At 43.9% G+C, this 26058-nt stretch overlaps 2 protein-coding genes across 4 annotated transcripts; one reads left to right on the forward strand and one right to left on the reverse strand.

Moving 5' to 3' along the window:
- Nucleotides 1–11914: 11914 nt before the first annotated feature.
- On the reverse strand, nt 11915–23035 carry rasip1 (Ras interacting protein 1). 2 transcript variants are annotated; one of them, XM_034553748.1, is made up of 16 exons: nt 20428–20979; nt 19527–19648; nt 18791–19242; nt 18368–18628; nt 18043–18284; nt 17783–17947; nt 17019–17223; nt 16637–16938; nt 16368–16529; nt 15230–15270; nt 14775–14929; nt 14517–14629; nt 13299–13584; nt 12767–12930; nt 12540–12681; nt 11915–12453 (listed from the first exon to the last, which is right to left on the reverse strand). In XM_034553748.1, exons 2-16 carry the CDS (start codon nt 19646–19648, stop codon nt 12275–12277), a joined length of 2991 nt encoding a protein of 996 aa, XP_034409639.1. In that variant the 5' UTR covers nt 20428–20979; the 3' UTR covers nt 11915–12274. The 2 variants fall into 2 exon arrangements, with proteins under 2 accessions (XP_034409639.1, XP_034409640.1); XM_034553749.1 differs by lacking the exon at nt 20428–20979 and adding an exon at nt 22991–23035 and having other exon boundaries at nt 11939–12453; nt 16637–16935.
- On the forward strand, nt 22251–24419 carry LOC117745503 (cytochrome c oxidase subunit 6B1). 2 transcript variants are annotated; one of them, XM_034553887.1, is made up of 4 exons: nt 22251–22348; nt 22823–22961; nt 23579–23679; nt 24137–24419. In XM_034553887.1, the coding sequence occupies exons 2-4, from the start codon at nt 22856–22858 to the stop codon at nt 24188–24190; spliced, it is 261 nt and encodes an 86-aa protein (XP_034409778.1). In that variant the 5' UTR covers nt 22251–22348; nt 22823–22855; the 3' UTR covers nt 24191–24419. The 2 variants fall into 2 exon arrangements, with proteins under 2 accessions (XP_034409778.1, XP_034409780.1); XM_034553889.1 differs by lacking the exon at nt 22251–22348 and adding an exon at nt 22551–22615.
- Nucleotides 24420–26058: the final 1639 nt, after the last annotated feature.

The raw sequence follows: 26058 nt of genomic DNA on the forward strand, positions 1-26058 counted from the left end.
GGCCTCTGAAAGTGTTGCATAGAAACAGTGAGCGGACACACACTAATATATATATATATATATATATACACACCACAGGACATTAACACAGACACACACGCTTGAGGGGTGGGAGGTGGTTGGTGGGGTCAGCACAATACACACACACACACACACACACACATGCATACAAAACATGCACTTGGATGCAATCACACGACATACACTGTGTCATAAAAAAACATGCTGCTTTATTAAAACAAAAACAAAAAGATACATTTCTCACAAACTCACACACACACACACACACACACACAGTAGAGTGGGGCAGCCTGGAAACACTCAGTCAGGTGCAGTAAAGCGTGGCCTACTGTTGCAAAGGGCAAAAATGAGTTTCCTGGCATCACAAGGGGACAGTTGATGCATCATGCTGTGCATATACTGTAAATCAAAAGGAAGTCCATAGGTGCATTTCCATCCACCAGTGAAAACGCAAGAAATTGGGCGACGGGTGAAAAATGCCGACAGACCAAAATATCAGATCTCTGTGGAACAATAAGGAGAGTGTAACCTTCCTCAAATGAATCAATACAAATACATAAATGCTCAATATAAAAATAAAAACATACCCCACCATTTTAAGTTTGACTGGCCTTTTATTGGTTCATCTCGTTGCGCCCTCTTCTTCATCAATAGTCTGGCACCTGACATCTGAGAATCAGCACCACCAAGTACTGCTTATCTCAATGAACCAACATGTAATATGTGCCCAACAGTGGAGGATGGAAACGTGGTTATGCCGTTTGATTTTCTAAAAATGTACGTTATATTTGGATGGAAAACTGACTATTTACCAGGTGGCAACCTCTGGGTCTAAAAAGTGAAGAGAATGTGAACATCCCTTTAACCTGCATTCTTTCTAATAGCCAGAAGGGGGTGACTACTCTATAAATCAGATAGGAGAGAAGTCAATGAGAAAAATGTATCTACTTCTCACTTAATTTATTACCTCAGTAAACTGTTAACATGAGTTTATGGTCTCAATCACTTGTTTCAAGTCTCATTAAATACAACATGATGTTCATTTTGTAACTTATGGTTCTATTTAGAGTAAAATGGAAAAATAAACAGGCTATCCTTAAGGGTGTGACTACCTTGTGATAGACAGGTCACTGCCACAGCGTTGTCTGGTCTGGGAGTTGTACATGTTTTTGTCTTCAAACTTTAACCCTTTCACCAAGGGTTTTCAGTTTATGAAGGTTCATTGTAACAGTTGTGGTCGCCTGAAAATGTCTTATTCAGGGTGAGGTTGTACTCTCTTGTCAATTCTGTTTACAAAAAACAAGATGGCAACGACCAAAAACCAAGATGGCGACGGCCACAATGCCAAACTCAAGACTTCAAAAAGGTAGTCCACACACCACTGGGTGACTACATCACAGGGACTACGTCCACTTCCTACCTAGAGTCAATACAGACACACACACACAAAGGGAAAGAGAGAATGAGAGAGAGACCAGGGAAAAGGAAGAAAGCTTTTTTGAGTCTGGGTGTGAGATTAGGAGACCCTCATTCGCAGACGTACACTCATGTGTGGTTAGAAAATAATTAGTGGTGGGCCTTGTATGCGCACAGTCGCACACTCATACACATTTACACAGAGTTGCCAGTCCAGTGGTGGGCCTACACAGACAAACAAACACCGGCCAGAGGATGAGGGCCTGGTGGCAGCGAGTGGGTGGTAGAGTTGTTGTGGTGAAAAGGGGGCATACTCTGCTTCCTCGGGTCAACGGTAGAGAAGAAAAGCAGGAGAAGGCGGAGAGGAAATAGATGAGTGAGGTTGGACGAAGGGAGATATTGACACACTCGCTCTTTTTAATTTCCCACATCAAAGGGCCGTTTGAAGACACAGCTGGGGAAAGAAGAAAAGAAAAAGTGATGTTAGTCACTCTCCCTCATTCCCTCTCCAGGCTGCCTCTCATGATGGGGGTCTCCTGGGTGGTTCTGAAGCACACAGTCCTCTGTTAGGCCGTCCGCCAGCGCTGATCACTCACACACTATGACACCGGGTGGGTGCCCTTAAGTGTGTGCGTCTGTGGGGTGTGCGCACGTATATATAGATGTCAGTGTGCAAAATCAAAAGGGTCATGTATCTTTGTTTAGACTTTTGTGTTTGTGTGTGAGAGAGCGAGCGCACACTGGCGCATGCCTGTTGGAAAAGGGGGAATCCAGGGTTTGTGTGAATGGGTGTGCGTACAGTATATGTGTGTAATTATGGGTATGTGGTGGTATAAGTGCGGTGTCTGTATAACGTGCATGAGCATCAGTGTTTGTGTGTGCGTCTGTGTGTTTGTGTGTGGCCTTCATATGCTACCCATTACATCACCAATCTGTATAAACCACCATAGGAGGAGAAACAGAGTGAGACACTCAGACTACGACCTCAAAGACATCAGAGAGGAAGGGGAACCTGTGACAGGGCCTGCCAGGCCTCGCTGCCAGACAAACTTTACTCACACAAGCTTCACTCAATTCGGTCATGCTTTGCACTAGGTTTCCTGTGCGCCATGGCATGTGTTCACACATTATTACGCAGGCTTCAAATAATTTTGAATGGCTCACACTCTTCGCTCACCTTTTGCCCGACTGTTAATTCGCACAGTTGCTCGATTCATTGGTTTCACCAGAGTCACTTTTAAAAGTCTGATCTAAACACATTCAGAATACATATTGATGTAATCTACAAAGTTCATTTGACAAGGAACACTTGAACATTAATAAAACATGTCTGGATTTTTTTTCACTGTGTACTTCAGTGTGATGATGGGTGTATAATCTGATTATCAGAACCGACATCAAATAAGATCAATCTGATCATGCGGGGTTTCCCATAGACGTTTGCTGCCTTGGGTTAATTTCCATGTCCAGGTGGGTGATAAAGTAGTCTTGTGGATTTTAGGGTTAACTTCCATGTTCTGCTTACCTCAGAGTGTCATGTGTCAACAGTGAATATGTTGGCTGTGACGCAACACTGCTCCGATGGTAAAAGGGATTATTGGAGAAGGAGTAGTAATAAAGTCATCATTTTCATGTTGCACCCTCATTTCCTCCAGGGAATTCCAGCAGGCACCGAGTAAACAAACGCAAAGATTACGTTCAAAGGGAAAACCAAACGTCTGACCTTTTACTGTTAATATTTACTCTCCTATAACAGGATACCCATGACCTCCTCCACCTCCTCCTCTTCTTCCTCTCCTCCGTCATTCTGTCCCCCATTCTCTCCAGCTCGCAGCCAGCCAAGTGCGTGTCTCCGACTGGGTATCCTATCTGGGGGAATCGTCACGGCAACCGTACCCTAACTCGCGACCCCCCCCCCCCCCATCCCTCTTCTTCCCCCAGCTTGCCCCCTTACTTCAACCTGCGTCAGAGAGCAAGTGAGTGTGTTAATAGTTCTGGGGGGGCGGGAGAGAAATAGTGACACACAGGAGGGGGCTTCAATCATTGGGCAATAAAGTGACGTCTGTGACTCTCTCTTTCTCACTGTCGGTGATCAGTGTTAAAGTGCTGCTGTCCTCTTTCAAATGGATATATATGGAAAGGGACGCTCCTCTCAAGCCCCCTTCATCTCCCCTCCTCTGGCGAGACTTTAGTTGAGAAAACTCGCCATGGACGTGATTTACAAATTATGCGTGTCAATTGCTCTCTGCCTTTATCATATGAGTGGCCCAGTGGGAGCAGATATTCAGTTGTGTGCATCTGTTGCTTTTCCTTTTTATTAGACCATTAAAGAGGGACATTAACCAGCATCATTATTGCAGGTTTCCTCCACTCGCTCAACTCACAGACCCGAAGCAAAGGGCAGGATGCAGGGATGAAAGGGAGCGCATGAGGCTAACGTCTCTCCCGGCAGAAACTTGGGGGAGCAAAATGTTTAAATCAGCTCTCTATTAAACACACATTTACAAGGCTCATTTTGTTTGGAAACCAAACTCTAGGGTCTGTGACAAAACACAGTGTGTGTGTGTGTGCGTGCGTGTTTGTGTGTGTGCGTGCGTGCGTGCATGCGTGTGTGTGCGGGTGTGTGTGTGTGTGTGTGTGTGTGTGTGTGTGTGTGTGTGTGTGTGCGTGTGTAACAGTGATAATTAGCAGAAACCCTCTCCCTTTCTGGCTCTGCGTTGCTCACCTGCTTCGCTCACAGTTTTGCGTCCGCTAGTAAGGAAATCTCTGAATGAACTAGCAATAGGTCACAGACAGAGTGTGAGAATGAGAAGAGGAAGGAGAGAGAGAGAGAGAGAGAGAGAGAGGTGGGTGGTTGGGGGCGATACAACGGGAAGCAAGCAACCCACGCAAAAGGAACTTTTTACTGTGCAAACACTCTTTCCATCTACCCTGCTTGCTCCCTCCATCTCAGACTGGTGTTAATACACTGGAGAGCTCAGGCTTGTCTCAGAGCTCCCGTTCCTCTCACCGCCATTCTCAGTCGCCCTAAACATTCTTTCCTCCTCTGTCATTGCGTGTCCTGTCTGCATCCCTCTCGCTCCCTCCATCTCTTCCTCCTTTCAAAGTGCTTCCCCTCAGCTCCCCTCATACTTTCTCTTTCACACACTCACTCACCTCCACTTCACATCCCTCTCTTGATTTCTCTGCTGACAGTCTGCTGCGCAGGAGGATCAATGAAACATAAACAGTACAAGCTTTAAACAATCAAAGCATATGTGATCAAGCAGTGAATTATATGTATCACTTGGCTGCGATGTCTCTGCATCAGTGTTCCTGCACAGAGAAGTACAAGAGGAGAGAGAGAGAGAGAGAGAGAAAGTGGCACGGTCCTATTTCTGCTGCAGTGTGCAGAATAATGATCCCGGAAACAATATGTGTGCATTCCCTGTCTCTTTGTCAGTCTTATTCCGTTTCTGTGTTTGTGTGCGAGTGATGTGTACTGTATCAGAGCTGACCACGACTTGCCGGCGCGCCGTGCGTCTGCGTCAGCCACACACTGAGCCTGTTGTCGTGTTATTCTAGGGAAGCTGAGAGCTGCTGACAAATGCAGGGGAAATAGGGAAGTGTGTGTGTGTGTGTGTGTGTGTGTGTGTGCGTGCGTGTGTGTGCGTGTGTGTGTGTGTGTGTGTGTGTGTGTAAGAGGCAGTGGGGTCTGGAGAGACGTAGGGGAAAGAGTGAGGGGAGTGGGAGCTGGAAGACAAAAGGAAGAGCACTCTTGTGACGTCGCAGTTTGCCCTACTGAGTGACTTTGTCAACGTAACGTGAGCTCAGCCACATGAGGGGGGGGGGTGGGGGGTGGGGGGGGGGGGGGGGGGGGGGGGGGGGGGGGGGGGGGTGGAACATGCCCTTTGTAGACAGATGGACACACACACATACACACACATACACAAACAAAGTCGCAGAAACAAACATATGCTTACGTCTGTTAGACAGTTTATCCCAGCATTTAACTCAATTTATAACCCACTGCCCCCCTTTAACCTGACATGTCCTGACGCACATCAGGCCTCTTCATCACTTGCCATTCATTTAATTAACGCTCATTACATGCTGACAATCGTAAATCAACCTCCTACAACAATGATAGCAGATAACACAACTTATAACAACGCTCATGAGCAGCTGTATTGATTCTACAGTCGTTGCGCCGACCACTTCCTGTGCGTCAGACATGCAGAGTGTGTCAATTTCATCATAACTAAGAGCAAACACAGCAACGGATATTTCATATCCGCATGTTGTCACTGTTTATGTTTTGAAACACCCTACAGACACCAGGAACGGGGAGCTGAGCACAACAGTATGGAGACCGAGTGCATTTGAAAATGTTTGCAAATCAGAAAGACTTCTCTCCACATTCAGTAGGCTCTGCTGTGACCGCACAGGGAGGGGAGGCGGACCTCAAGTTCACTGAAATGTCAACTTTGGTTTGAAGAGAATTTGACTCAAAAGCGCTGCAAGCACGGCACAGAAGATACACTGTCTTCCTTTTTTAGATTGAAGCTTCTGCAGTTGTTTGCATTCTCTCGTGGAAAGAAGTGCACATGTAAATGTTTTCATAAACTGTGGACTATCTGTTCCTCATCCTTCTCAGACATGCTATCTTATCTCAGGAATAGTGATAGCAAGATATGGAGGTAATGTGTTTGCGTGCATTCTTCGCAACCACCATTATCATTATCTCAGGCTGACAGGTACATCTCACGTCTCCCCGGTTTTATTTTCCTGACCTTTGTTCATTGTGGGAGCTCACAAAAGCTTTGTTTAGTGTGCAGTTAGAGAACCACCTTTATCCTTGGAGTGCTGTGACTAAGAGGAATGAAATGGAAGTTATTATAATCTCATTGTTTATGTACACATTGACCCCCTGTTGTTCCCAATTAGACACAAACTGCTCTGTTGGGAGGTGTTTAAATGCCTTAAATATCTTCTTTTATCAGAACTTAAATATAAAAACTATCCAGAAAATTCTATTTTTGGCACAGAGTTCACACATATTGCCATTACACCCCCGACGCCACTGTCCCCACTCCATTTTCTCCCTGGCTCCTCATCCTCTTTTAGTTCATCAATCACACTGTCCATTCTCATCAGAAGGTCACTGCTGGATGTATGAATGGTGTGAGTTGGCCTCAGCGTCTGCCTTGTCTTACAGACGCCCTCGCATCTGGCTGGACCCCCGGTAGTGCCAGGAAGCATGCCAGGAATGCAAGGAATGGCCCTTTGAACGATAAGAATGAATTTCCCCACACCAGACTGGACTAAAAGCCCAGAAACAACAGGAGCACGTACAATCACTGGGGAGAAATGAAAGGGATGACGACAAAGAGTGGAACGGGAGGGGATGGAACAGGATGCCTGGACAGACATAGGTCTAGGTTCGACACTAAGACAATAAACTCAGTGACAGAGGCTATCCTTGGAAGCCGAGAATGATGACAAGGGTGGGATGGTGAAGAGAGAAATGAATGGGATGGGTTGGGATGACTGGAGAGAGATAGGTGAGACGGTCATGGAGAAAAGAGTCAATGACCAGAAACAAAAGTGATGCTATGGAATAGAATGACGAAATGAAGATAGCAAGACTTAAAACAGAATATCACCCATCTAAAGGGTGTTGGGCGACAGCAAGGGGCACCTGTGGGACAGGAAGAGGGATAGAGATGTCACAGGAAAGGCAAACCCCTTTAACCAGCCCCTGATTGGGTGACAGTGGGTAGGAAGAGGAGGACACACACACACACACACACATCTCACAGGCAGATTTCTGGCTGTTGAATCTTTTTGTTTGACTGACAGCCCCTCTTCATGACTCACTGACCCGACTTGTCTACGTTGTTCCACACTGTACCAGTGTGGATTCAGTGACAGCTGGTTGGTAATTCTTTTGAGCTGCTAGATTGCAACAGGAGGGGTCGGATTACCTGCCACCAGGGCAGCCTCCCCTTCTTGTTTCCCTGTTTTCCTTGGATTACATCAGACTGTAGGCTCCTTCATCTGTGAGTAAGCACATACCTCACAGTCACAAGGGAGGCCAGAAACATGTCTAATGTGTTACAACAGAAAAGTGGATAATGGGACATTTGTAAGAGGGCAGGAAGTGTAAACAATCCTTGCTGCACATGGTTTTCTATTCATCTCCAATAAAAAGATAAGAGATGTAAGTTAGCTTGATGGGGATCTTTGTGCATGCCAGTGTGTGTGTGCATGTGTGCTTATTGTTCCAATCTGACCGTAACCCAGTCTTTTCTGTGTTCAGATCATAAATAATGAACAACCCAGAAGGAAATGAAACATTATCCATTTAAAACTCCCCAGGGTGTCTTATCTTGTGTGACAGTGATTCATTTTTGTAATAGCAGAAACTGTGGCCAATTACAATAACACAATTGAGATAGGTAAATAATATTCCGGCCACAGTCTGGGCTTCTTCTCCCAAAACCTACGTTCTGATTAATCCTCAGAGTAAAGAGCATTCGGCACTCTGGGAACTCATTCCCAGGTCAGATCAACATTAAAAATATAGAGATACAGTAAATGCAGAACATTGTGATGGGCAATACATGAGACTTTATTTGTACTTCATGGTGTGGTTATACAGAACAAATTGGGGTCAGAATTCGATCCAGTCAACGTGGACAGTTCTGCCTCTCTCTCGTACGGTTAGGTCAAAACCTCATTTAATGACTTTGTGCGGTCCGTTGGCTTTTCGACCCATCTGAAACAGCTGACACAAGGCAGATAGGTAGGTGTGTGAGTTTTGAGGTGAGGTAGTGAATGGCACAGGCAGACAAGGAGAGGTAGCTCTTTTTTTTTGGTAACTGCATTAAAGAGAACCCCTGGGAGGTTTGGACGACTGACAGCTGAGGTGGAGCCCGGGGCAGCCAAGCAGGAGGGAGAGTGTTTTCATGTGTTTATGTGTGTGTTTTCCTTCACTACAGGGACTTATATATATATTGCTGCAGGGCTGTCTCTCAGGTCTGCAGCCGAGTGTGACGGGGGTTCACTCAGGGGTATAGGGACAGGCCCCTGGGACGACCTATGGAACACCCTTGTTATCCTCCAGGGAGCGATCCATTTGAGGTGCGGTCCCCCACCACCCTTCACCTCCAATGTGCCGAATCAGTGGAAGGCAGAAACTCAGAGAGTATCCCTGACACTAATATGGAAAAAAGCCTGTTTGGAGCGAATATAAGGGCAAATATTATTCTTCCTGAGCGTAACCACGGCGAGCACCTCTGACCTGGCAGTGAAAGTGCTGAAACAAAAAGCCCAAAGACTTTTTCTGCTCCATCAAAGGAGAGCAGCATAAAATAAACATGGCCATCAGATTACCACGCTGAACACGGGCCGCGTTAGCCCGCGCCGGCTGCCCTGCCGCCCAACCCCATAGCTCTATGGGAGTTAAGTGTGGGGTCCGCTCAGTCAACACCATGACGCAAAATGGAACAAGCCTCTGACAGAAGCCCCAGGCTGATGGAATAAGGCCCCTACCCACAGGCCCACAGGCCCCCCGGCCCGAGAGAAACATACTGAGCGAGAACGACAGAGAGAGAGAGAGGCAGGAAAATGGGAGGAAAGAAGAGGAAAGGAGGGAAAAGGTATACGAGGACATTTTGAAAAAGAGGAAAATAGCACCAGTCCCAAATTGGGGGAACTGGCTGTGTCCCAAATTGGAAAGCACACACATTAACGCTCCGCTGCCCCGGAGAACCAGTAGCAGGACAGACAGCCGCCAGTGGAGAGAAGGCCGGGGCAGGGTAGGGCAGGGCAAGGCAGGGTGCAGTGGTTGGTGGTGGTGGCTGTAGCTGCCAGTGAGACTGTGAGGCTGAGCTGGCTAGTCCTACTAACAGTGGACAGCCTCAGCACGGTGGATCTGACCTCACAGGGGTTCTTTATATCCTACGTGTGCCTGTGTGCATTTGTGTGAAGGGGCATGCATGTGTGCACCAAGAAAAAAGAAAATGTGTGTGTTTATGTGTGCATTTCACGTTCGGGTGACGTAACCAGGAAAACAGATCTGTCCCTTGAGGTGGACTGAGGCTTTTCTCTCGGCCTTTTAGTCATCTCACTGAGGCCCCGCTGTCCATTTGATCCAGGAGTCTCCTCACCTCAGCAACAGTCTGTCGTCTGTCTGCGTCTGACTGATTTCCCTTCCAGCACTTCTGACCTTCTTACCACTCGTCTCAAACCTATCACAGTCGCCGATTCCTACACCCCCAGTCTGTGACTTAACAGAGATTCCCTTGCTCCCTTGTTTCCTTCCTGGCCTTAACAACGGACTTAGCCCGGAGCCATGCATATTGTTCCACTTTGACATTGTTTTAGACTAGAGCTGACTCATATATTATCATAATATTTTCAAACTAAGACCCAAAATGAGAAATCTTGCTTTTTTTCTTGGGAGCCAGACTCATGAAATTAATATTGCCCCCCATAATGAAGGTCCCTACTGGTATTAGAGACCATATTCTGTAATACTTGGTAATGATGACGCCTTTAGACTTCAACCCTCACACTTACTCCCTGATTTCCTGATAAAACATGTCACAACCTCCATCGGTGGCCCTCCAGTCATGGTATTCTGCCCTTTCCTCTGACGTACGACTTGAAAAAACTTCCTTATGCTTCGGGCTTTAGGATGACGCAGGGCTCAGGTAAAGGTGTTAGCAGATCACACATAGATACCGAGGCCGTTCAGGTTGTAGCGGTTAGTGTAAAGTGTGAGAGCCATGGGCCCTTTCTGGTTCCTGAAAATGACTCCTGTGTGTAATGAACACAATCACTGTGGTCCACTGGGCCTCACACCAGCAGCATTGCATTACCGCGCTCGCCTCCCTTCTGTTCTCCTTTTCTTTTCATCCTTCTCTCTTTTCTCCTCTGACTCAGCTGTTTTGTAGGAAACTCCGTCTCTTTGAAGAAGGAAAGAATCTTTCATTACTCGACAGCAGGGAGAGAGAAGGAGATGATAGGGAGAGAATAACTGCACCATTGTCTTCACCCTGCCCTCCCCTCCATCCACCAATGGTAATTGTGTTGAGCTAATTACAGAGAGCTGCTACAACAGGTGTGGGACTCTGCACCTGGGTAAAGAAGTCTCCTTAGTGTGTGTGTGAGTGTGTGTGTGTGTGTGCGCGTGTGCGTGTGGCGAGAGAGACAGAAAAAGAAGATTGTGTATATGTATGACTACGCAATACTGGGTGAAAGTGTGTAAGACATTTTGTCTGTCAGTGATTGGGATCACAGAAAACCGTGTGTGTGTCACATGCTTACTAAACCTGACATGTTACTTAATAGTGCTCAGACACTGGTCACCGTATTGTATCACAGACTACTGTAATGTCACACAATCAGCACGGACCTATACCAGTCTGAACCCCATCTGTTGTTAATTATAACGCTGCAGACTACATCTGTTTGACATTACTGGAAAGTTGAAATTAGCACGCAAACACAGTCTCACTCTCACTCATACACCACATTGAATTTCAAATGAGACTGATTACAATCACTTAATTGATAAGAGTGACCGCAGGGAGCCTCTTCGCATGATTCACAATGGACAACCAGTCTTTCTCCGTTGGATGTTTTTGATGTCAGCACAGTAAACAAAAAAGTTGGGGACACAGAACTGTAGGCAGAAGTGGTGATGTAAGCAGGGGGTCTCTCACAGGACTTTTAGCTTTTTACAGTAATGGAATTCATGTGTGAGCTGACCGGAAGAAAGGATGCCCTATGGTCAGGAGCCAAAGGAGGAGCATGATAAGTCTCTTGGAGACGTCATAGAGCTTCGCTCTCAAAACAAAGAAAGCGGTGACATGTTTTCCAAGGTCTGGCTGACTAGATGGTGCAATTGACTGGATATTATAAAATTGTGACAGTTCTTGTTCAGCTGTTACTCACTCCTGTTGATGATATCACCGGTCTGCCGTCTGCTCATGACAGCCACGTGCTAATTAAGGCTTAATGACCTGAACTGGTTTAATAGCACCAGGGATTATACCACAATAATGAAACAGGAAACCATACCAATCAGACCACTTGTGTGTGCGTGTAACACCAACAAAGGAAAATGGAAATCTCCCCCGCTCTCGAGTGCCCAGCTTTGACCTTTACGACAGCTCACCTTGGTAAAGGTAACCTTTGTGTGTGGTCGTCTCTCATTTACTTCCTTGAGTCATGGCCCCTTCGTAAATGCTACCCTGATTACAGGAAATGAGAGTGAGCCTTTGGAGCGGACTTTAATTTAGTTGTATGATTGCCTCCTTAGTCAAGCAACTCTACCTGCAGAGTCATCACTTAACGTCAAAGGGGAATGAGTCCTGCATCGCCACCTTGTGGAGTATTCCTCTGGTGTTGAGGCGAATGCCAAACCCAAGGGGCCCCGCTGTGGGAAACAAGCTTGTCAAAGATCACACGGAGACTGTAAGTCTTTAAGACTAGTATTCAGCGTTTTATTAAAAAACAAGTAGTTTAAAAAACATACATGGGAGCCAAGTAAAACTGTCATGTGTAATGCATAACGCTGCACAATCCAACAGACATGGGGTTTTACTCCCTGCTTTAAAATAAAGTCTATTAAGACATACCAAAGCCAATACATTTCTTTTACTTGGAAATATCTAAATGGATAAATGAAATAATGTCATGAAAAAACAACAACCAGGCAACAAAATGCAGAAAAAATGTCCAGTTGGCTTTTGTGTGTGTGTGTGTGTGTGTGTGTGTGTGTGCTGTTTCTGGTGATTTAATTTTTCATTTCCGAGACATCATAGAGAGACAAATATGGGCTTTCTCAAAGCCGAGTCCTCTGATTGGCGGGGAGCTCATCCTGGTCGAGTCCCCACAAGAAGGTGCGGAGACGTGTCACTTCCTTTTGAAGCTCAGGGTTTGGGATTGGCTGGGAGAGGTCAAGGCGTGGAGTTTCATTTGGCAGGATTAGGGGAGGATGGTCCAGGAAGCTCTCAAAGATGTCTAAAAGATGAGAAAGAAAAAATAAATAATTGATTGAACGGATAATTTCACTGGTTGGATTCTTACCGTATCTATATATGTATCACCTCCACTCAGCTCTGTGCCTGGCAGAGGAGCCCACGATGCTGGTGGGGCTCTGGTTGGACCCAGCTTGTAATGGGTGAGCAGATGGTGCAACTGAGAAGGGCTTAATAAGACATGGTCCTCCTGTAAACTGGTCCAGGATGACTGGAAGACAAGAGGTCATAGTCAATTAATATGAATAACTATTAATCTTGAGCTGAGAAGCTTCCTTCACATTTAGCTGTGTTACCTGGATAAGTCGAGTCTTGGGAATACACAAGAAGTTGACTGTGACTGACAGTTTCTTCATGAACTCAGAGGCTATGTCTCCTAATCCCGCCCCCTGTAGCCAGTCCAGAACAAGGTCCAAGTTTGTACGGATCTGGACCGCTCTGGACCACGAAAACAGTCCTTCTAAAGAGAGAGCACAAATATGTTATCAAAGGGAGAAATTAAAGTGGTGCTTTGACCTTGAAAGCAAGACTATCTAACTTTTTAAAGAATAACACAATCCTCCTTTTACAGATGAAAAGTTAAATTCGTAAACAATAGAAGAGCATTGCTCAATTTAATACACAACAGGGTTTTCCTTCTTCTTGGTCTAGTAAGACCAGTAGCTTATTGTTCAGAACTAGAAAGTGTGGTATAACTGGCATTGCTGATTCATATCATTAACTTGACTCTTGCCTATGCTGCTGTTACATTTGACCATTTCTCCCAATTGTCACTTGTGGCCACTCTGGGTGTTGAGCAAACGTTACACTTTGACCGTGCCCTCTCACCTCTCTCCAGCAAAGTATTGAGCAGGGAGGTGTTGGTGAAGAAGAAGAGGTAGCCAAAGGTTTGGGAGGTGAGCGGCGGAGACAGACATGCCTCCCGGGACAGCATCAGAGAACAGCGGTACACTTCTACCAGTCCGGCAACTTTGGGTGGTAAGGCAGACACGTCGTCCACCTCTCCTTCCCCTTCTTCTTTCTCCTCTCCCTCTGCACTCCGAGCTCCATCCTTCTTCTCTTCGCTGGAGAATGGGTTGGAGTCCAGGAGAGCTGGAAGGAGTGAGTACAGAGTCTTTGTGGACAGAAAGAAGGGAAACTTGAGTTAATTTATTCAGTATATGTATTGAAGAAAACATATACTGTATGTTACTGGAATGATGGGTGAGGGGTGGGGAGACAGATTGAAATGGGATGGATTAAGATGAAGAGGATATGAAGAGTTGTTTTCCATTTGTCTGACTGTTGGTCAGTCCACTATTTGATTCACATCCAAATATTTCAACAAATATTGGATGGACTGCCATAAACTTCGTACACACATTCATGGCTATAGAAGATGGATCCTCCTGACATTTGTGAATCTACCATTGATAGATTTGTATGAAATTTGGTGCAGATAATCATGTCCCCCTGTCATACTAATAACTTTGGTGTTCCTCTTACTTATCTATCATCATTAGCTAATGCGCAAAACTAAGACATTGAACATAAACATCATATCTGCTAATATCAGCATGTTAGCATTTTCATTGTGAGCTTATTATTATTAGTGTGGCTGTGAGAATGTAGAGTCAAATCCCAACTACACACGAGGTCTAAGCAGTCTTTTAGTGTGTAGTGTGTTTACAATGGAAAAGTGACAAAATTAAGTATACTGAAGTTATAATCTGTTTTACTAATACAGTCAATTTTCAAGTGTGCTGTTGCTGCACACTATTTTCCCAGGATGCAAAGCACAAAGGGAATTGAGGAGCTGCTCACAGCTGGAACAAATTAGAATGGGTGGTTAGACAGCTTCAGAAACATCTTGGAAAACAAAACAATATGTATTCAGTCTTGAGAAAGACATGTTGCTGTGTCTCTGTGAAGTTTAGCTGGCCATGGTATTCAAAAGTATTCCTGGCGTCAAAACATGTGAAACAGTAAAATAGGTTGACTTTTTATGTATTTAAACTGCTCAAACATTAAAGTGACAATTAAACAAGTAGTAGCTTTATCCTGTACCTTAGTGAGGTGATACACACACTGTTGGAAGGTGTGCATAATGACATCATCCAGCTGAGCCAGAGCTTCTGAGCAGGTGTCCATGTCAGCCGTCAAAACTGGGTCGCCTGGGGCTTTAACGAAACAATCAGAAAGAGGAGTTAAAGATTGTGTGCCCACTTCAAGTTCTATTTAATTTGATTAAACGGTCACAGCTTCTAAAGTTTTTATTTTTTTTACTTGAATCAGTAATCTCCATTGTTTTCAAATCACTCTCACCTTCAAACTCCCACTCTTTCTCCATGGCTTCAACTTTGACCTGGAAGAAGTTAAGGAGCTCTGTGGCATTTGACATCCAGAACATCAGGGGTCGAAGGTCAGAGGACAGTTTCTGGACATTCGGCGTGCTTATCTCACCTTCTTGCTCTGTGGAACTAGAGACAATAACGCAATGCCAAATTTATGTTCGCTGTAAAATAGTTGTGAACATTTTTCTGTCAGTATTTTGTTTATGCTTTATAGAGAAACACACCATACTGTGAGTAAAAATAGACTAGAGTTATTATTACTAAACTATATTTGAGCCATTTTTCAACATCACCGTGTTACAATGCTTTCATCATACCACAAAAATGTGCTGAAGACATAACAGCACAAGCATAAATGTATCATGAATCACTCAGCAGGAGATCTCTAAACAGAGGAAACAGGACGGAGAACAAAAATGTTCTTACTTTTGCGTGGGATGCTTATCCCCAAATTCCTTAATGTTATCCTGTAAAGAGAATTGGAGACAGAAGAGAGGAGAGACATCTTGGGTTAGTGTGGGGGTGGAGGAGGGGGAGTGTAGTCTCGCCCTGCAGCCAGGACAATTACAGCACATTTTCCAGCAGGAGGGCAGTGACATCAGCTCATCCTCGCTTGTGTCCACAACGTCGCCGGCCACAATGAAGGGCACATGTCTGTCTGATGCTTTTTCTGTCTGACTGAATGTGGCAATCTCAATCTGCCTTCTTGAGTTTTTTTTTTGCCAAGCTGGTTTAAGTAAGGACTTGGCCATATTGTCATGCACTATATCCTCTAAAAATAATGACATATAATAGTTCAGTTGTTATGTGTTCACCACATGAACAACCACTAAACCACTAGGTATTTTTTTAATTTTACACAACATACATCAACATGTAGCACATTTTGTATGCTGAACTCTTGTTTCTTAGACAAGCTATCAGCATTGGCTCTATGGATGGCAATGTCAGCCGGTTCACTACTGAAATATCTCAAGTATTGGACAGAGTGAGGTTTGTGGTTCCCAGAGGATGAACCCTACTGGCTTTGGAGATCCCCTGAATGTTTCCTCTGGCACCACCAGCAGGTTTACTTTCATGGCTTTTAGTGAAATGTCTTGACAACTACTGGATGGATTCCCAAGAAATTTGTTCAAGATATTTATTTCCTCATTGGGTTGATTTATAATAAAAATATACATTTTGGAAAACGCCTGACCTTTAATCTCTCACCATCATAAGGTCCAATCATATTTGTCCAATACTTGCATTTATGATCAAACACCTGCAGAACTAATGCCTTTCCCATCAGCATATGTTGTGCTTTGTGTTTAGTATCAATTACCAAATGTTAGCACACGTTAAACTACGATGGTGAAAATAAAAAAAACATTATATCTGCTAACTCAGCATGTTAGCGTTGCCATTGTGAGCATGTTAGCATGTCAAAGTTAGCACAAAGCACAGATGGGAAAACATGCAACACATCTCCATGGTTGTTGTCCTTGCGGTTCATGGTTATCACCATAACTCCCAGGGCACCCCCTTTTATTTTAGATATTGAGCCGTTGTTGTTTTTACTTACCCAGACAATTTCTTTTATATGATTGGCTGACTTGAGTAATATCTGTGGTGTGAGAGCAGGGTCCAAGTGTTTTGAGGCATGATCTATCATGATTGACAGGAGATAAGCAGGAGCTAATGGCCCTCCTCCAGAGTCTGGGGAGGAATTTTTGGAGATTATCTCCTAAGAAATAGTGAGGGATAAACACAACATATGTCAGCAAGGCCGTTTTTTTTTTCATACCAGACCAATGGATAGTAAGTAAGAGCTTCTTTATCTTCCTGTCTCACCTGTAACAGAGCATCTGCGTGACGGGGATGAAACTTCAGAACTGCCTCCGTAGATGCCAGGTACTGCCTCAGAGCCTCCTGTCTGTCCACTAACCCTGAGGCGCAGCAGGGGGTGGAGGCATCAGCCTGCCATGGCAGGGTCAAAGCCAACGGTGGAGCTGGAGTCACGCGAGGGTCCCGATACAAGAAAAGGAAGTGGTTCCCCAAACCAATCACATCCCCAGGCTTTAGGACCGTCTCCCTGTAAAGGGCCACTCCATTGTGTGTGACTGCACCTCCTCTGAAGGGTCGCATCAGAGCTACTACAAAATAAAATCAGATTAAGGTAGACAGCAATCGCATCATGGATGTATGTATGATATGAGTTAGTGACTGCTAGTACCTTGTCTGGTGGGCGTGTCGGGAACAGGTGAGTCTCTCCTGACCAACAAGTGTCTGGCCAAGAGGTCAGGAGCAGAGAGGAACGTGTCCACCTTCAGAGGTCTCATCCCCTTCCTCTCTCGCTCTCTATCCTTCTCTCTCTCCCTCATTGTGGGCTTTCTTCCAAACATATGCGTATGTGCCGCCATGATGTACAAAACAAAATCCTAAACAAAACACACAGTGGAGAGCAGAGCAAAGTCAGGGAGGTCTGTTGTCTGCTATCTTTTAAGTGTTATGGTTTTGATCCATTTTCCATCTCAGAGATTTTAAGTTGAACAGAAGGCAGTTGATAAGGTATGAAGTGTGTCACAGTTTGCTACAATGGAGAGCTGTGTGAGGTCATTGTGTGAGATGGAGTGATGTACACAGAGGAGTTTTACTTCGTTGGATATATTGTTGAGACATTGTGCTGCTCTGAGGCTGTTTTGTGCAGGATGCTGAATGGGAGCGCCTTGTAGAGGGATGGAAACCCTGATGGTATGTGGCGATTACGGACATGCAGGTATGATGTCATGTGCAGGGTGTGTGCACGCGTGTACGTCTGCACAAGTCCTCGACGAAAATGCCTGTTAGCGTGCATCTGTGCACATCAGTGTGTAAGCACCTTGCTATTAAGTAGACCGCATACATGTCTGACTGTGTTTACAAAGCCTCTGTGTGTGTGGGTGTTGTTTGTGAGTGTTTGTGAGTGTGTGTGTGATATCATCTGTCAGCGTGTCTCGCCTTGCTCTGATCGTAACCCTGCAGCAACAGGAAGTAGGGCCGATCTGTGGGTGGAAGGATCAAACTTTGTGACATCACTTCCAGGTCACAGCTGGAGTAATCCTTCTCATCCTCCGCAAGCTGGTTTGTCCATCCAACCTTTGCTTCCACTTTTGAGGCTCTAATCTGAAAAAGGGTTCAGACATCACGTGATGGTTGAAACGCCACATGCACCATTTCAGTAATTCATTTTTTTTCCCTCACAAGTTCATCCTCTTTACCTCTTCTTGCTGTGGGTTGATCATGCTCACAATGTTCTTCCTGTCCTGCACTCCTCCATTGTTGTTAGGCCGGTTGCTTGACCCACGTGGGTCATTACTGACATGGTTGCCTTGGCGCCGCCGCAGACTCAGGTTCATGTCACTGATGCTCCTCCTGAGCTCAGAGTTTCTCCCACGGTGACCACGCTCGCTCTCCTCTGGCCCACCCCCTGATGACATCCTGCTCCGCCGCCAGCGCACACCTGTTGCCCAGACAATCGGAGGATCGGTCAGTTTGACCTTGTGTCATGAATAAAGAGACCTGCCAATTGAGTCTCAAGCATACCTTGATAGTTTTCTCCCTCCCTCTCACGCTCCTTCTCCTTCTCCCTCTCTTCTCTCTCATAGTCATCCTTTCTTTGGATTTCAAAGCGACGCTCAAATCCTTCCTTAGGCCGCCACATGTCCACTAACAACAAGGGACATTCCCATGGGGCAACGCTTCTCCGGCACTCTGTCTCCCATTTGATAGCTCCATCTGGCTGCTGGATGGGCTTTCCAATGACATCACACAACAGGAAGTCCTCTGGGCTGTATTTTTGGAGAACTAGAAGGTAATGGAGAAAGGGAGCAGAGGGGGCTAATTATTTTTCCATAACACCACTGTTTATGTTTATATTAAGTAATTCCCTATTGGTTAAAATATTTGAGCAAACAATTCCAAGTAATGACTCGCAGCAGAGGTCTACATGATTTCCTGCTCTCATACCTGCGTCATCTGTCTCCTCCCTCTCCCTCTCAGTGTACCGGGTGATGACCTGGGCGATGAGCTGTCTGGCTGTAGAGTGAATGTTGGCCAGAAGCGAGCGATAGTTGGCCCCACTGGAAAGGGCATCCCCATAGATTTTGATCAGGCCCGGGGCAGAGGAAGAGGCAGGGGGCAAGTAGTGGTGAGAGGACGGGGCAGCTGAATGAGCCCAGACCTCTCTCTCCCTCTCCCCCACCGCCCGGTCCCGGTCACTGTTAGAGCGCCCTCGCAGGAAGAGATGGGAAAGGCGCTTTGTGCGGGACTGGGGCCCAACCGGCCGGGGCCTTAAGAAGGCTGGGGAAGGAGATGGGGATGGGGTAGGGGAAGCCAGCGAGGGGGTGGAGTTATAAAGGGAAGAGGAAGGAGCAGAGGGGGCCTCGTGGAGGGAGGTTGCGTCAGAGCTGGTGGTCGACCTGAGAACAACAGAGGAGGGGAAGACAGATGGAGGAGAGAGGAAGGAGAAAGGAAGGGACAAGTCAGCTGTGAATTATGACGGACTAAACATGGACAAACAACAAGGACTAAAATAAAACAGGGAAGGGATACAAGGGTGAGGGGATACCAATGACAGTGGAAGTAAGATAACACATTAACTGTTAATTCAACCATCAGGCACTCTAACTAAGCAATAACTGGCATGAAAGATGCAAAACACAGGAGATTTTTAAAAAAGAGTTTAGGAGTACTTCAGACTGACTTGACAGAGATAGCGCTCGGCCAGCGACTCCCAAGCTTGGCAAAGTGTTTCCTGGGCGAGTTGATCCACAGACCCACTGGGAAATGGAGCTTTCTGAAGCGAGGACTACCAGACCCCTCCATCTGACAGAGTGCGATAGATAACATGCAGATATTAAGAACAAATCTAGCATTTTTAACTCAATAATCTGCCAATAAATAATAATAATAATAATAATAATGATGACAATGAAAATGTCAAGATACTGTAAAAGTCCCGTTTCCCCTTATCTACTTAATCTACCTCCACACTGTGGTGAAGAATGTATCAGCAATGCCAGCATTGAAACAATATAACAATGGCCTGATGTCACTATCAAAAAATATCAACAGGATACCTACAGCTGGTTGTCAACATGGTGAAAACAAGAAATTAACCAAGGACACCCCTGAAAAGCATAGCGTGACTTTCCCATTCTCAAACAGGAAGCATCTTTAGCAGGACTCAGATCCAGCTGTCGCACTGACAGGGAAATACCCACTCCAAAGGCACTGCCTGTCCCATTCTCAGCGTTACTTCTTTGTAGATTACAATCAAAATTGAGGATCACATGATTGTTTTCAGCTCATGGTAGAATTTGGAGGCCTAAAACAATCATTGAATCTCGCTGGAAAACTACCACCGTTTGAGCTGCAATTTCTGACAGGACTAATTGTCATGTCTTGAGGCTACACTTCCACCCTTTGAGGTGCAACCCACACCTAAAATCTGCTGTTATCGTTCTCGACACAAAAGATGGCAGTTTTTACTGAGCATACTGTCCCCGGTGGTGTGGTGAAATATTTAGAAAAACCATACATTTTGAAATGCTCCAAGAAGGAAACAGCAGTGCTTTTAGTTGTTAGATTTTGAATGCACTTACCCGCAGTTACTTCAGATCCTTCTATAGTGTCTTATGATGAATCTTCGCCACCAGAATGCAAATACGCAGCTCAAAGTAATCTAATAACCTTGTATGTTTTCTTTTCTCCGCTTTGAAATTCCATTTTCAAAAGGCGTTAACCTGTCACACATCTACATACACATTGCTACTTCTTAATAACCATTAGTTCAATCATTTATTGACTAAAATACCTGTTTTCTTTTGTTTTTCTCACTAACTGGACACAATCTGCTCCCTCTCTCTCTGGCTCTCAGGCTCTCTGGGTCTATAGATAGAGAAACAGGCCCATTGTTCTAAGTGACAGAATTTCCTTCCTCAGCAGTGGACAACACCTATATCCTGACTCAGTGAGAGAGAGAGAGAGAGAGAGAGTCCGAAATTGGTAGAGAGCGAGAGAAGGGTGAATTTGCACACACACATATGAGCCTTTTGAGATCATTGTTGGGATTAATATACACGTCATTATACACCACAAAGCTGTTTCACCCTAATAAGGTTTAATGACATCAAATTGGGTCTCAAAAACGTATCCATTTAAATCTGGTAGTACTTTGTGATTTTTATGATTTAGAACAAATATTGTCATTTATCACAAAACCCACAGTGGGTCCAGTTTGAAGTTTTGCTGAAAAGAGGATGAAGGAAAAACACAGCGAGACAGGAAGCTAAAAGGAAGCGACAGAGACACCTGTGATCTTTGACCTCTTCTTTGACAGGAAGATGGTCAAGAAAAGAGAAAGGAGACTGTGTCCCACTTCAGGGGATGGATCCGCTGAAATCTGCATCTCCGGACCGAATACGTTGTCAATACAGGTCAACAACATGTGTCCCATTTCAAAGGCTCCTCCATTGTTTCAAAGTGTTGGTAAGGGAGAAGAGAATAGATTGCTTCAAGTTAAATGTGGACAACATTTACAGTGGCTGTAATATTCATACAACACAATACATTAGGTCTAACTGTCATCGGCCCCTTTACAAATCTTACACGATAAACAGTCTAAAAGTATATACTACTGTGAGTGATGTTTTCAATCATTAAAAATAAATATTTTATCAAAGGAATTCAAAATGAAGATAGTAATGTAAGTTACATAATAAAATATGTAGTTTCTTGTGTTCTGCCCTGAGGGGACTTTGTAAATGACTTTGACTTGAATCTGATTACTTCAATTGACTTTGAGACTTGTATTCAAATATATTTGGCAACAATAAAGAAAGTGGAACACACTGAGAATATAGATGGAGAGCAGAGAACATGTTATGTTTCGTTGACATGTTGCAATACATATTTTTATATTTTACACGTTGAATACCTAAGTGTAAGTAGTAAATCAAATTCAAACTGTACACAGCTGGAGTCCTCTTTGGAAACGAATTGTACTACATTTAAATTCAGTACTCATATGGTCTACAAGCCTATTTAATACTAGTGGTGGGTGGAGTATTGCTTTAAGCTGATTTTAACTCAGTAGGGGGAGGTCATCTTTGCATCGATAACCTAATGTATTTGTTTCAAAACAGTAAACCATGAACAACGACTGAAATTAGAATGCCAATATCTGTTCTCCTACAACCACCAATGTAGTTGTAGTTTTGAGCAGATCAATCTAACTGCTGAGGTGAGAGATCCATAGGAAATATCATAAGGCAACATTATATATCCCACTGTCCTTTGCGTGTTGCATGTAAACCAAACTAATCTATCTACTATAAATCAGGTTACTGGTAATTATTATGTTAATTATAAAATTCGATAAAACCTAATACTAGGAACCTGACAAATGAAGTCACATTTCTGGTCAGGCGTGTCATTGAGCCCGTATCCCAGCATCCTTTGCGCGTCGACGAGGCAGGGTATGTTTCCGGAGCGCACCGAGGACACATCAAGAAACGTCCCAAGGTTAGCTGTCGGTAAACCCGAACCTTTGCGTGCTATTTGCAACCTTTACGTTTCTATTTCTCAGGCTGTCTGGTGTATTGAGCTCCTAACACGCTTGAAACAAACAGCCGTTCTCAAATGTGTTGGTGAACAATATCCAGCTATATTAAACATGTTAGCAACGAGCTAACAGCTAGCATTAGCTAACTAACAGTTAACTGATAACACTTTGCCAAGCTATGTTTGTTATACTTGTTTTATCAGTATATTTTCCTGTCACGTGCCAAGGTTAGATAGTAACCCTTCGGTTTGATAAACACATCGGCATCGAGTAGGCGCGTAAACAACGCTAACCTCAAATTAATCACAAAGCTATATTTAACGCCGCTAACATTGAGCCTCAAGTTGAGGTGACACACTGATAGCCGAGTTCATCTAACGTGTTTTCTGAACCTGTATTCGCTGTGAGTTAATCTTTCCTGCGACTTGTTTCAGTATCATCTAGACGTGTGACTGCAGCTAACAAAGATGTCTGACACTATCGAGGAGAAGATCAAGAACTACAGGACGGCTCCCTTTGACGCCCGGTTCCCCAACACCAACCAGACCCGCAACTGTTTTCAGAACTACCTGGGTGAGGACCTGGATCACAAGTTGTGTTACCCTTTAGAAGACTTCGTAGCACTCAATAATTCAAGAGAAGGAAACCGTGTCATCCGTAACATCTGTGATGTTAGTCCGGGATCGTTTAGTTAAATATTTGATCTAGCGGACAGTAAACGGAAGCTTACACATCAGTCGTCATTCTGTTATTAATAATATTAGACGTGACATTTAAATGACCTCCACATGACATTGGTAGTACTACAAAATACATCTGCGACAAGTTATATTGCAAATAATTAACCATTTACACACTGGAACCAGTATTCTGATCAGTCATTGGTAATTGATACAATACTTTCAAATAAAAATGTTCTTTTAACTTTACAGTGAAAATATTGGCCTGTTATATTCATTGTAATTAAGAAAAACATACACCATTGATTACATTGTAAGTGTTTGTGCTCAAAAAAAATTATTTTTATAACAGTGTCAGGTTATAATTTAAGCTAGTTTTATTAAAACAGTTTCACAATAGTGGTGAGATTATTTGGCTATAATTTAGCTTGAACATCTCCGTGGCTTTTTTGAAATCTTGTTTTTAGTGTCTGATGGAAACCTTGAACCCTTGTTGTGTTTTTGCCGCAGACTTCCACAGGTGCAATAAGGCCCTGTCAGCCAAAGACCAGGATGTGGCTCCCTGTGATTGGTACCAGAGGGTCTACAAGAGCCTCTGCCCTATGGGCTGGGTAAGTTATAGCATTACAGTTATGATAGCTTTGTTGGTAATGTTTTAATGTTGATAGTGCTGGATAGATAGGATTATTTTATGTAACCTATACTTGTTTTACTGCTTTGTGATATTCTGTGCCGTGTGCTTTCCTTTGACTGTGATTAACTGGTAATTTGTTATCTCGAAGTTTGAGGTTCTTTATGACATCCATTGAACGTCTTTTTCTTTATACATTTATAGTTATGTTCTCACAGCTGTTACATTAGAAAGCTCATAAGTTGGTAACCAAACTAGTTTTTTTACTCAAGATTTTTGTTGCACCATCTGTGAGACTAATTTTAAATTTAGCGTTCCCAAAACCAGGGAATCTCAAATCTGTGTTGGTGCTATATTCTAGGGATTGATATGAAACTACTTGAGGTAGTCAGTTCTGCTGATGCTTAAACTAATGTTTTCTCTAATATCTCCTCCAGGTTTCCAAATGGGACGATCAGATAGAGAATGGAAGTTTCCCAGGGAAGATCTGAAATCGGCAGTCATTGATCAGGACAGTCCACTCCAGGACATTCTGTTACCTGCAGCTCAGTAGTGTGCCGAAGGACATCGTTGTTAGTGATGCTACTGTTATTAACTTTAAATATAAACATGCACAACTTTGCATGTTGTGGTCTGAAGTATTTGTCACCCTCTCGATTGTACTCAACTACTCTTCAGTTTGTTCAATCAATAAATACTTAAATGATGTTGTTCATTAAAGTGTTTCAGTACTTAGTTGTATTGGATTTACTTAATGGGCTTTTCTCTAAACCAGACGGTGAACTTTTTATCAAATCGGTTCCTTAATTTTAAAAAAGCCAGCCTGGTTAATAACTGTACCCGTAATGGCTGCTATTAAGATTTTCAGTTTTCGACTAGTCTCTCTGCACTACCCGATACAGCCTTTAGCTGTCATGATTTTGCAGCCTCATCCTCTCTTCATCAAAGTTTTCCAGACTATATTTACACAAGGGATGAAGTGTATATTTAGTCATCTCTGAAACACTCGGTCTGTCTGCTGGGAAAACTAACAGCGTTTTCCAGCGGGTGGCAGTAGTGATAAAACCAGGTGGTTGTTTTGATGTAATATCCTATTTTCACCACACTGCGGCACAGTTGAACTGTATCTGACCAACCAGTTGACATGTGTGCCTAGTTATGAGACGTATTGATGTAGGGTAACTACTTTAAAAAAAAAACTAGAATCTAAACTGATTTAAGTTTGAAAACCACACATTTCTGTGCATTTCATCAGTGCTGGATGTGTGAAAGTGCAAATAAGTACATTGACATATTTTGTTCTCTAACAGAAGAATATCAATTATTTCATGGCACAAATAGTCTGAAAAATTACAGAAGATTTACTTCATGATCAATGTGAATATTACAAAGTGTAAAACATTTAACATAGTATTGAGGATTATACTTCATCAGTTGTTATACAACAGAAGCTTCTATAAAGTCCTAAAAGATGCAGGATATCAATGACTTCTGAAAATATAAATCTAGGTTTTGCTGAATTACCAAAATACACACAAAGATTCTCGTTATTTAAGTTGATCATTCAGTACCGTAATTCAAAGTAGCAATATTACAAATAAAATCAAAAGTAATATTCAACGTATTCACGAAGGTGGAGGGTTTAACACACTGTTAAATTGTCTCTGTGTATCATTTTTGTACACAGTCAGACAAATATCAACTTGCTCCTTTGACCTTCACCAGGATGTCACTGTTTACTTCCCGTTGCTAGAAGTGACAAGCAGAGGCTCGTTACCGTTTTGTATTACAGTTACAATGTAGACACTTCCGTCTTCACAGCACAGTTGTAATCTTCTTTTGATTGTCGTCAGCAGATCACCTGAGCTATGCTACAATACGTCCTGACACGCCAGAGAGGGTGTGTTCCTCTGGGCTGAGTTCATGTGGTCCACCAAACAAATCCCCCTTCACCCTTGACTTGATGCCGGTAGACTGCCGTTGGTTATCGTTTTATACAGAGACGACAACATCAAGTGAGAGAAACACCGCGTTGTGTGCGACTGTGAATGTCTTATCTGGTCGATATCAACAGGAGTCAAAATGATGGCAACTCGAAAGCAGACGGTGGCACTGCTGCACCAAATGTACACGAGGACCGGCTCCAGTAAACTGTGATCACAGCGCTTCATCGCTCTGTCGAGCCTGAACCAACACGCTGTCGTCATAAATACATGTTCAGAATGTGTAATCCCACACACCGTCCCAAATGTAGCAACTATACCTCAAATGCTACATTGAACTGAAAGGAAATGTGTATACAGTTATATAAACATTCATAAAAAATAATGATTTGATGCATAGGCACAGACAATTTAAA

The sequence above is a fragment of the Cyclopterus lumpus genome, chromosome 16 (assembly GCF_009769545.1).
Source record: "Cyclopterus lumpus isolate fCycLum1 chromosome 16, fCycLum1.pri, whole genome shotgun sequence".
NCBI classification, from domain to species: domain Eukaryota; kingdom Metazoa; phylum Chordata; class Actinopteri; order Perciformes; family Cyclopteridae; genus Cyclopterus; species Cyclopterus lumpus.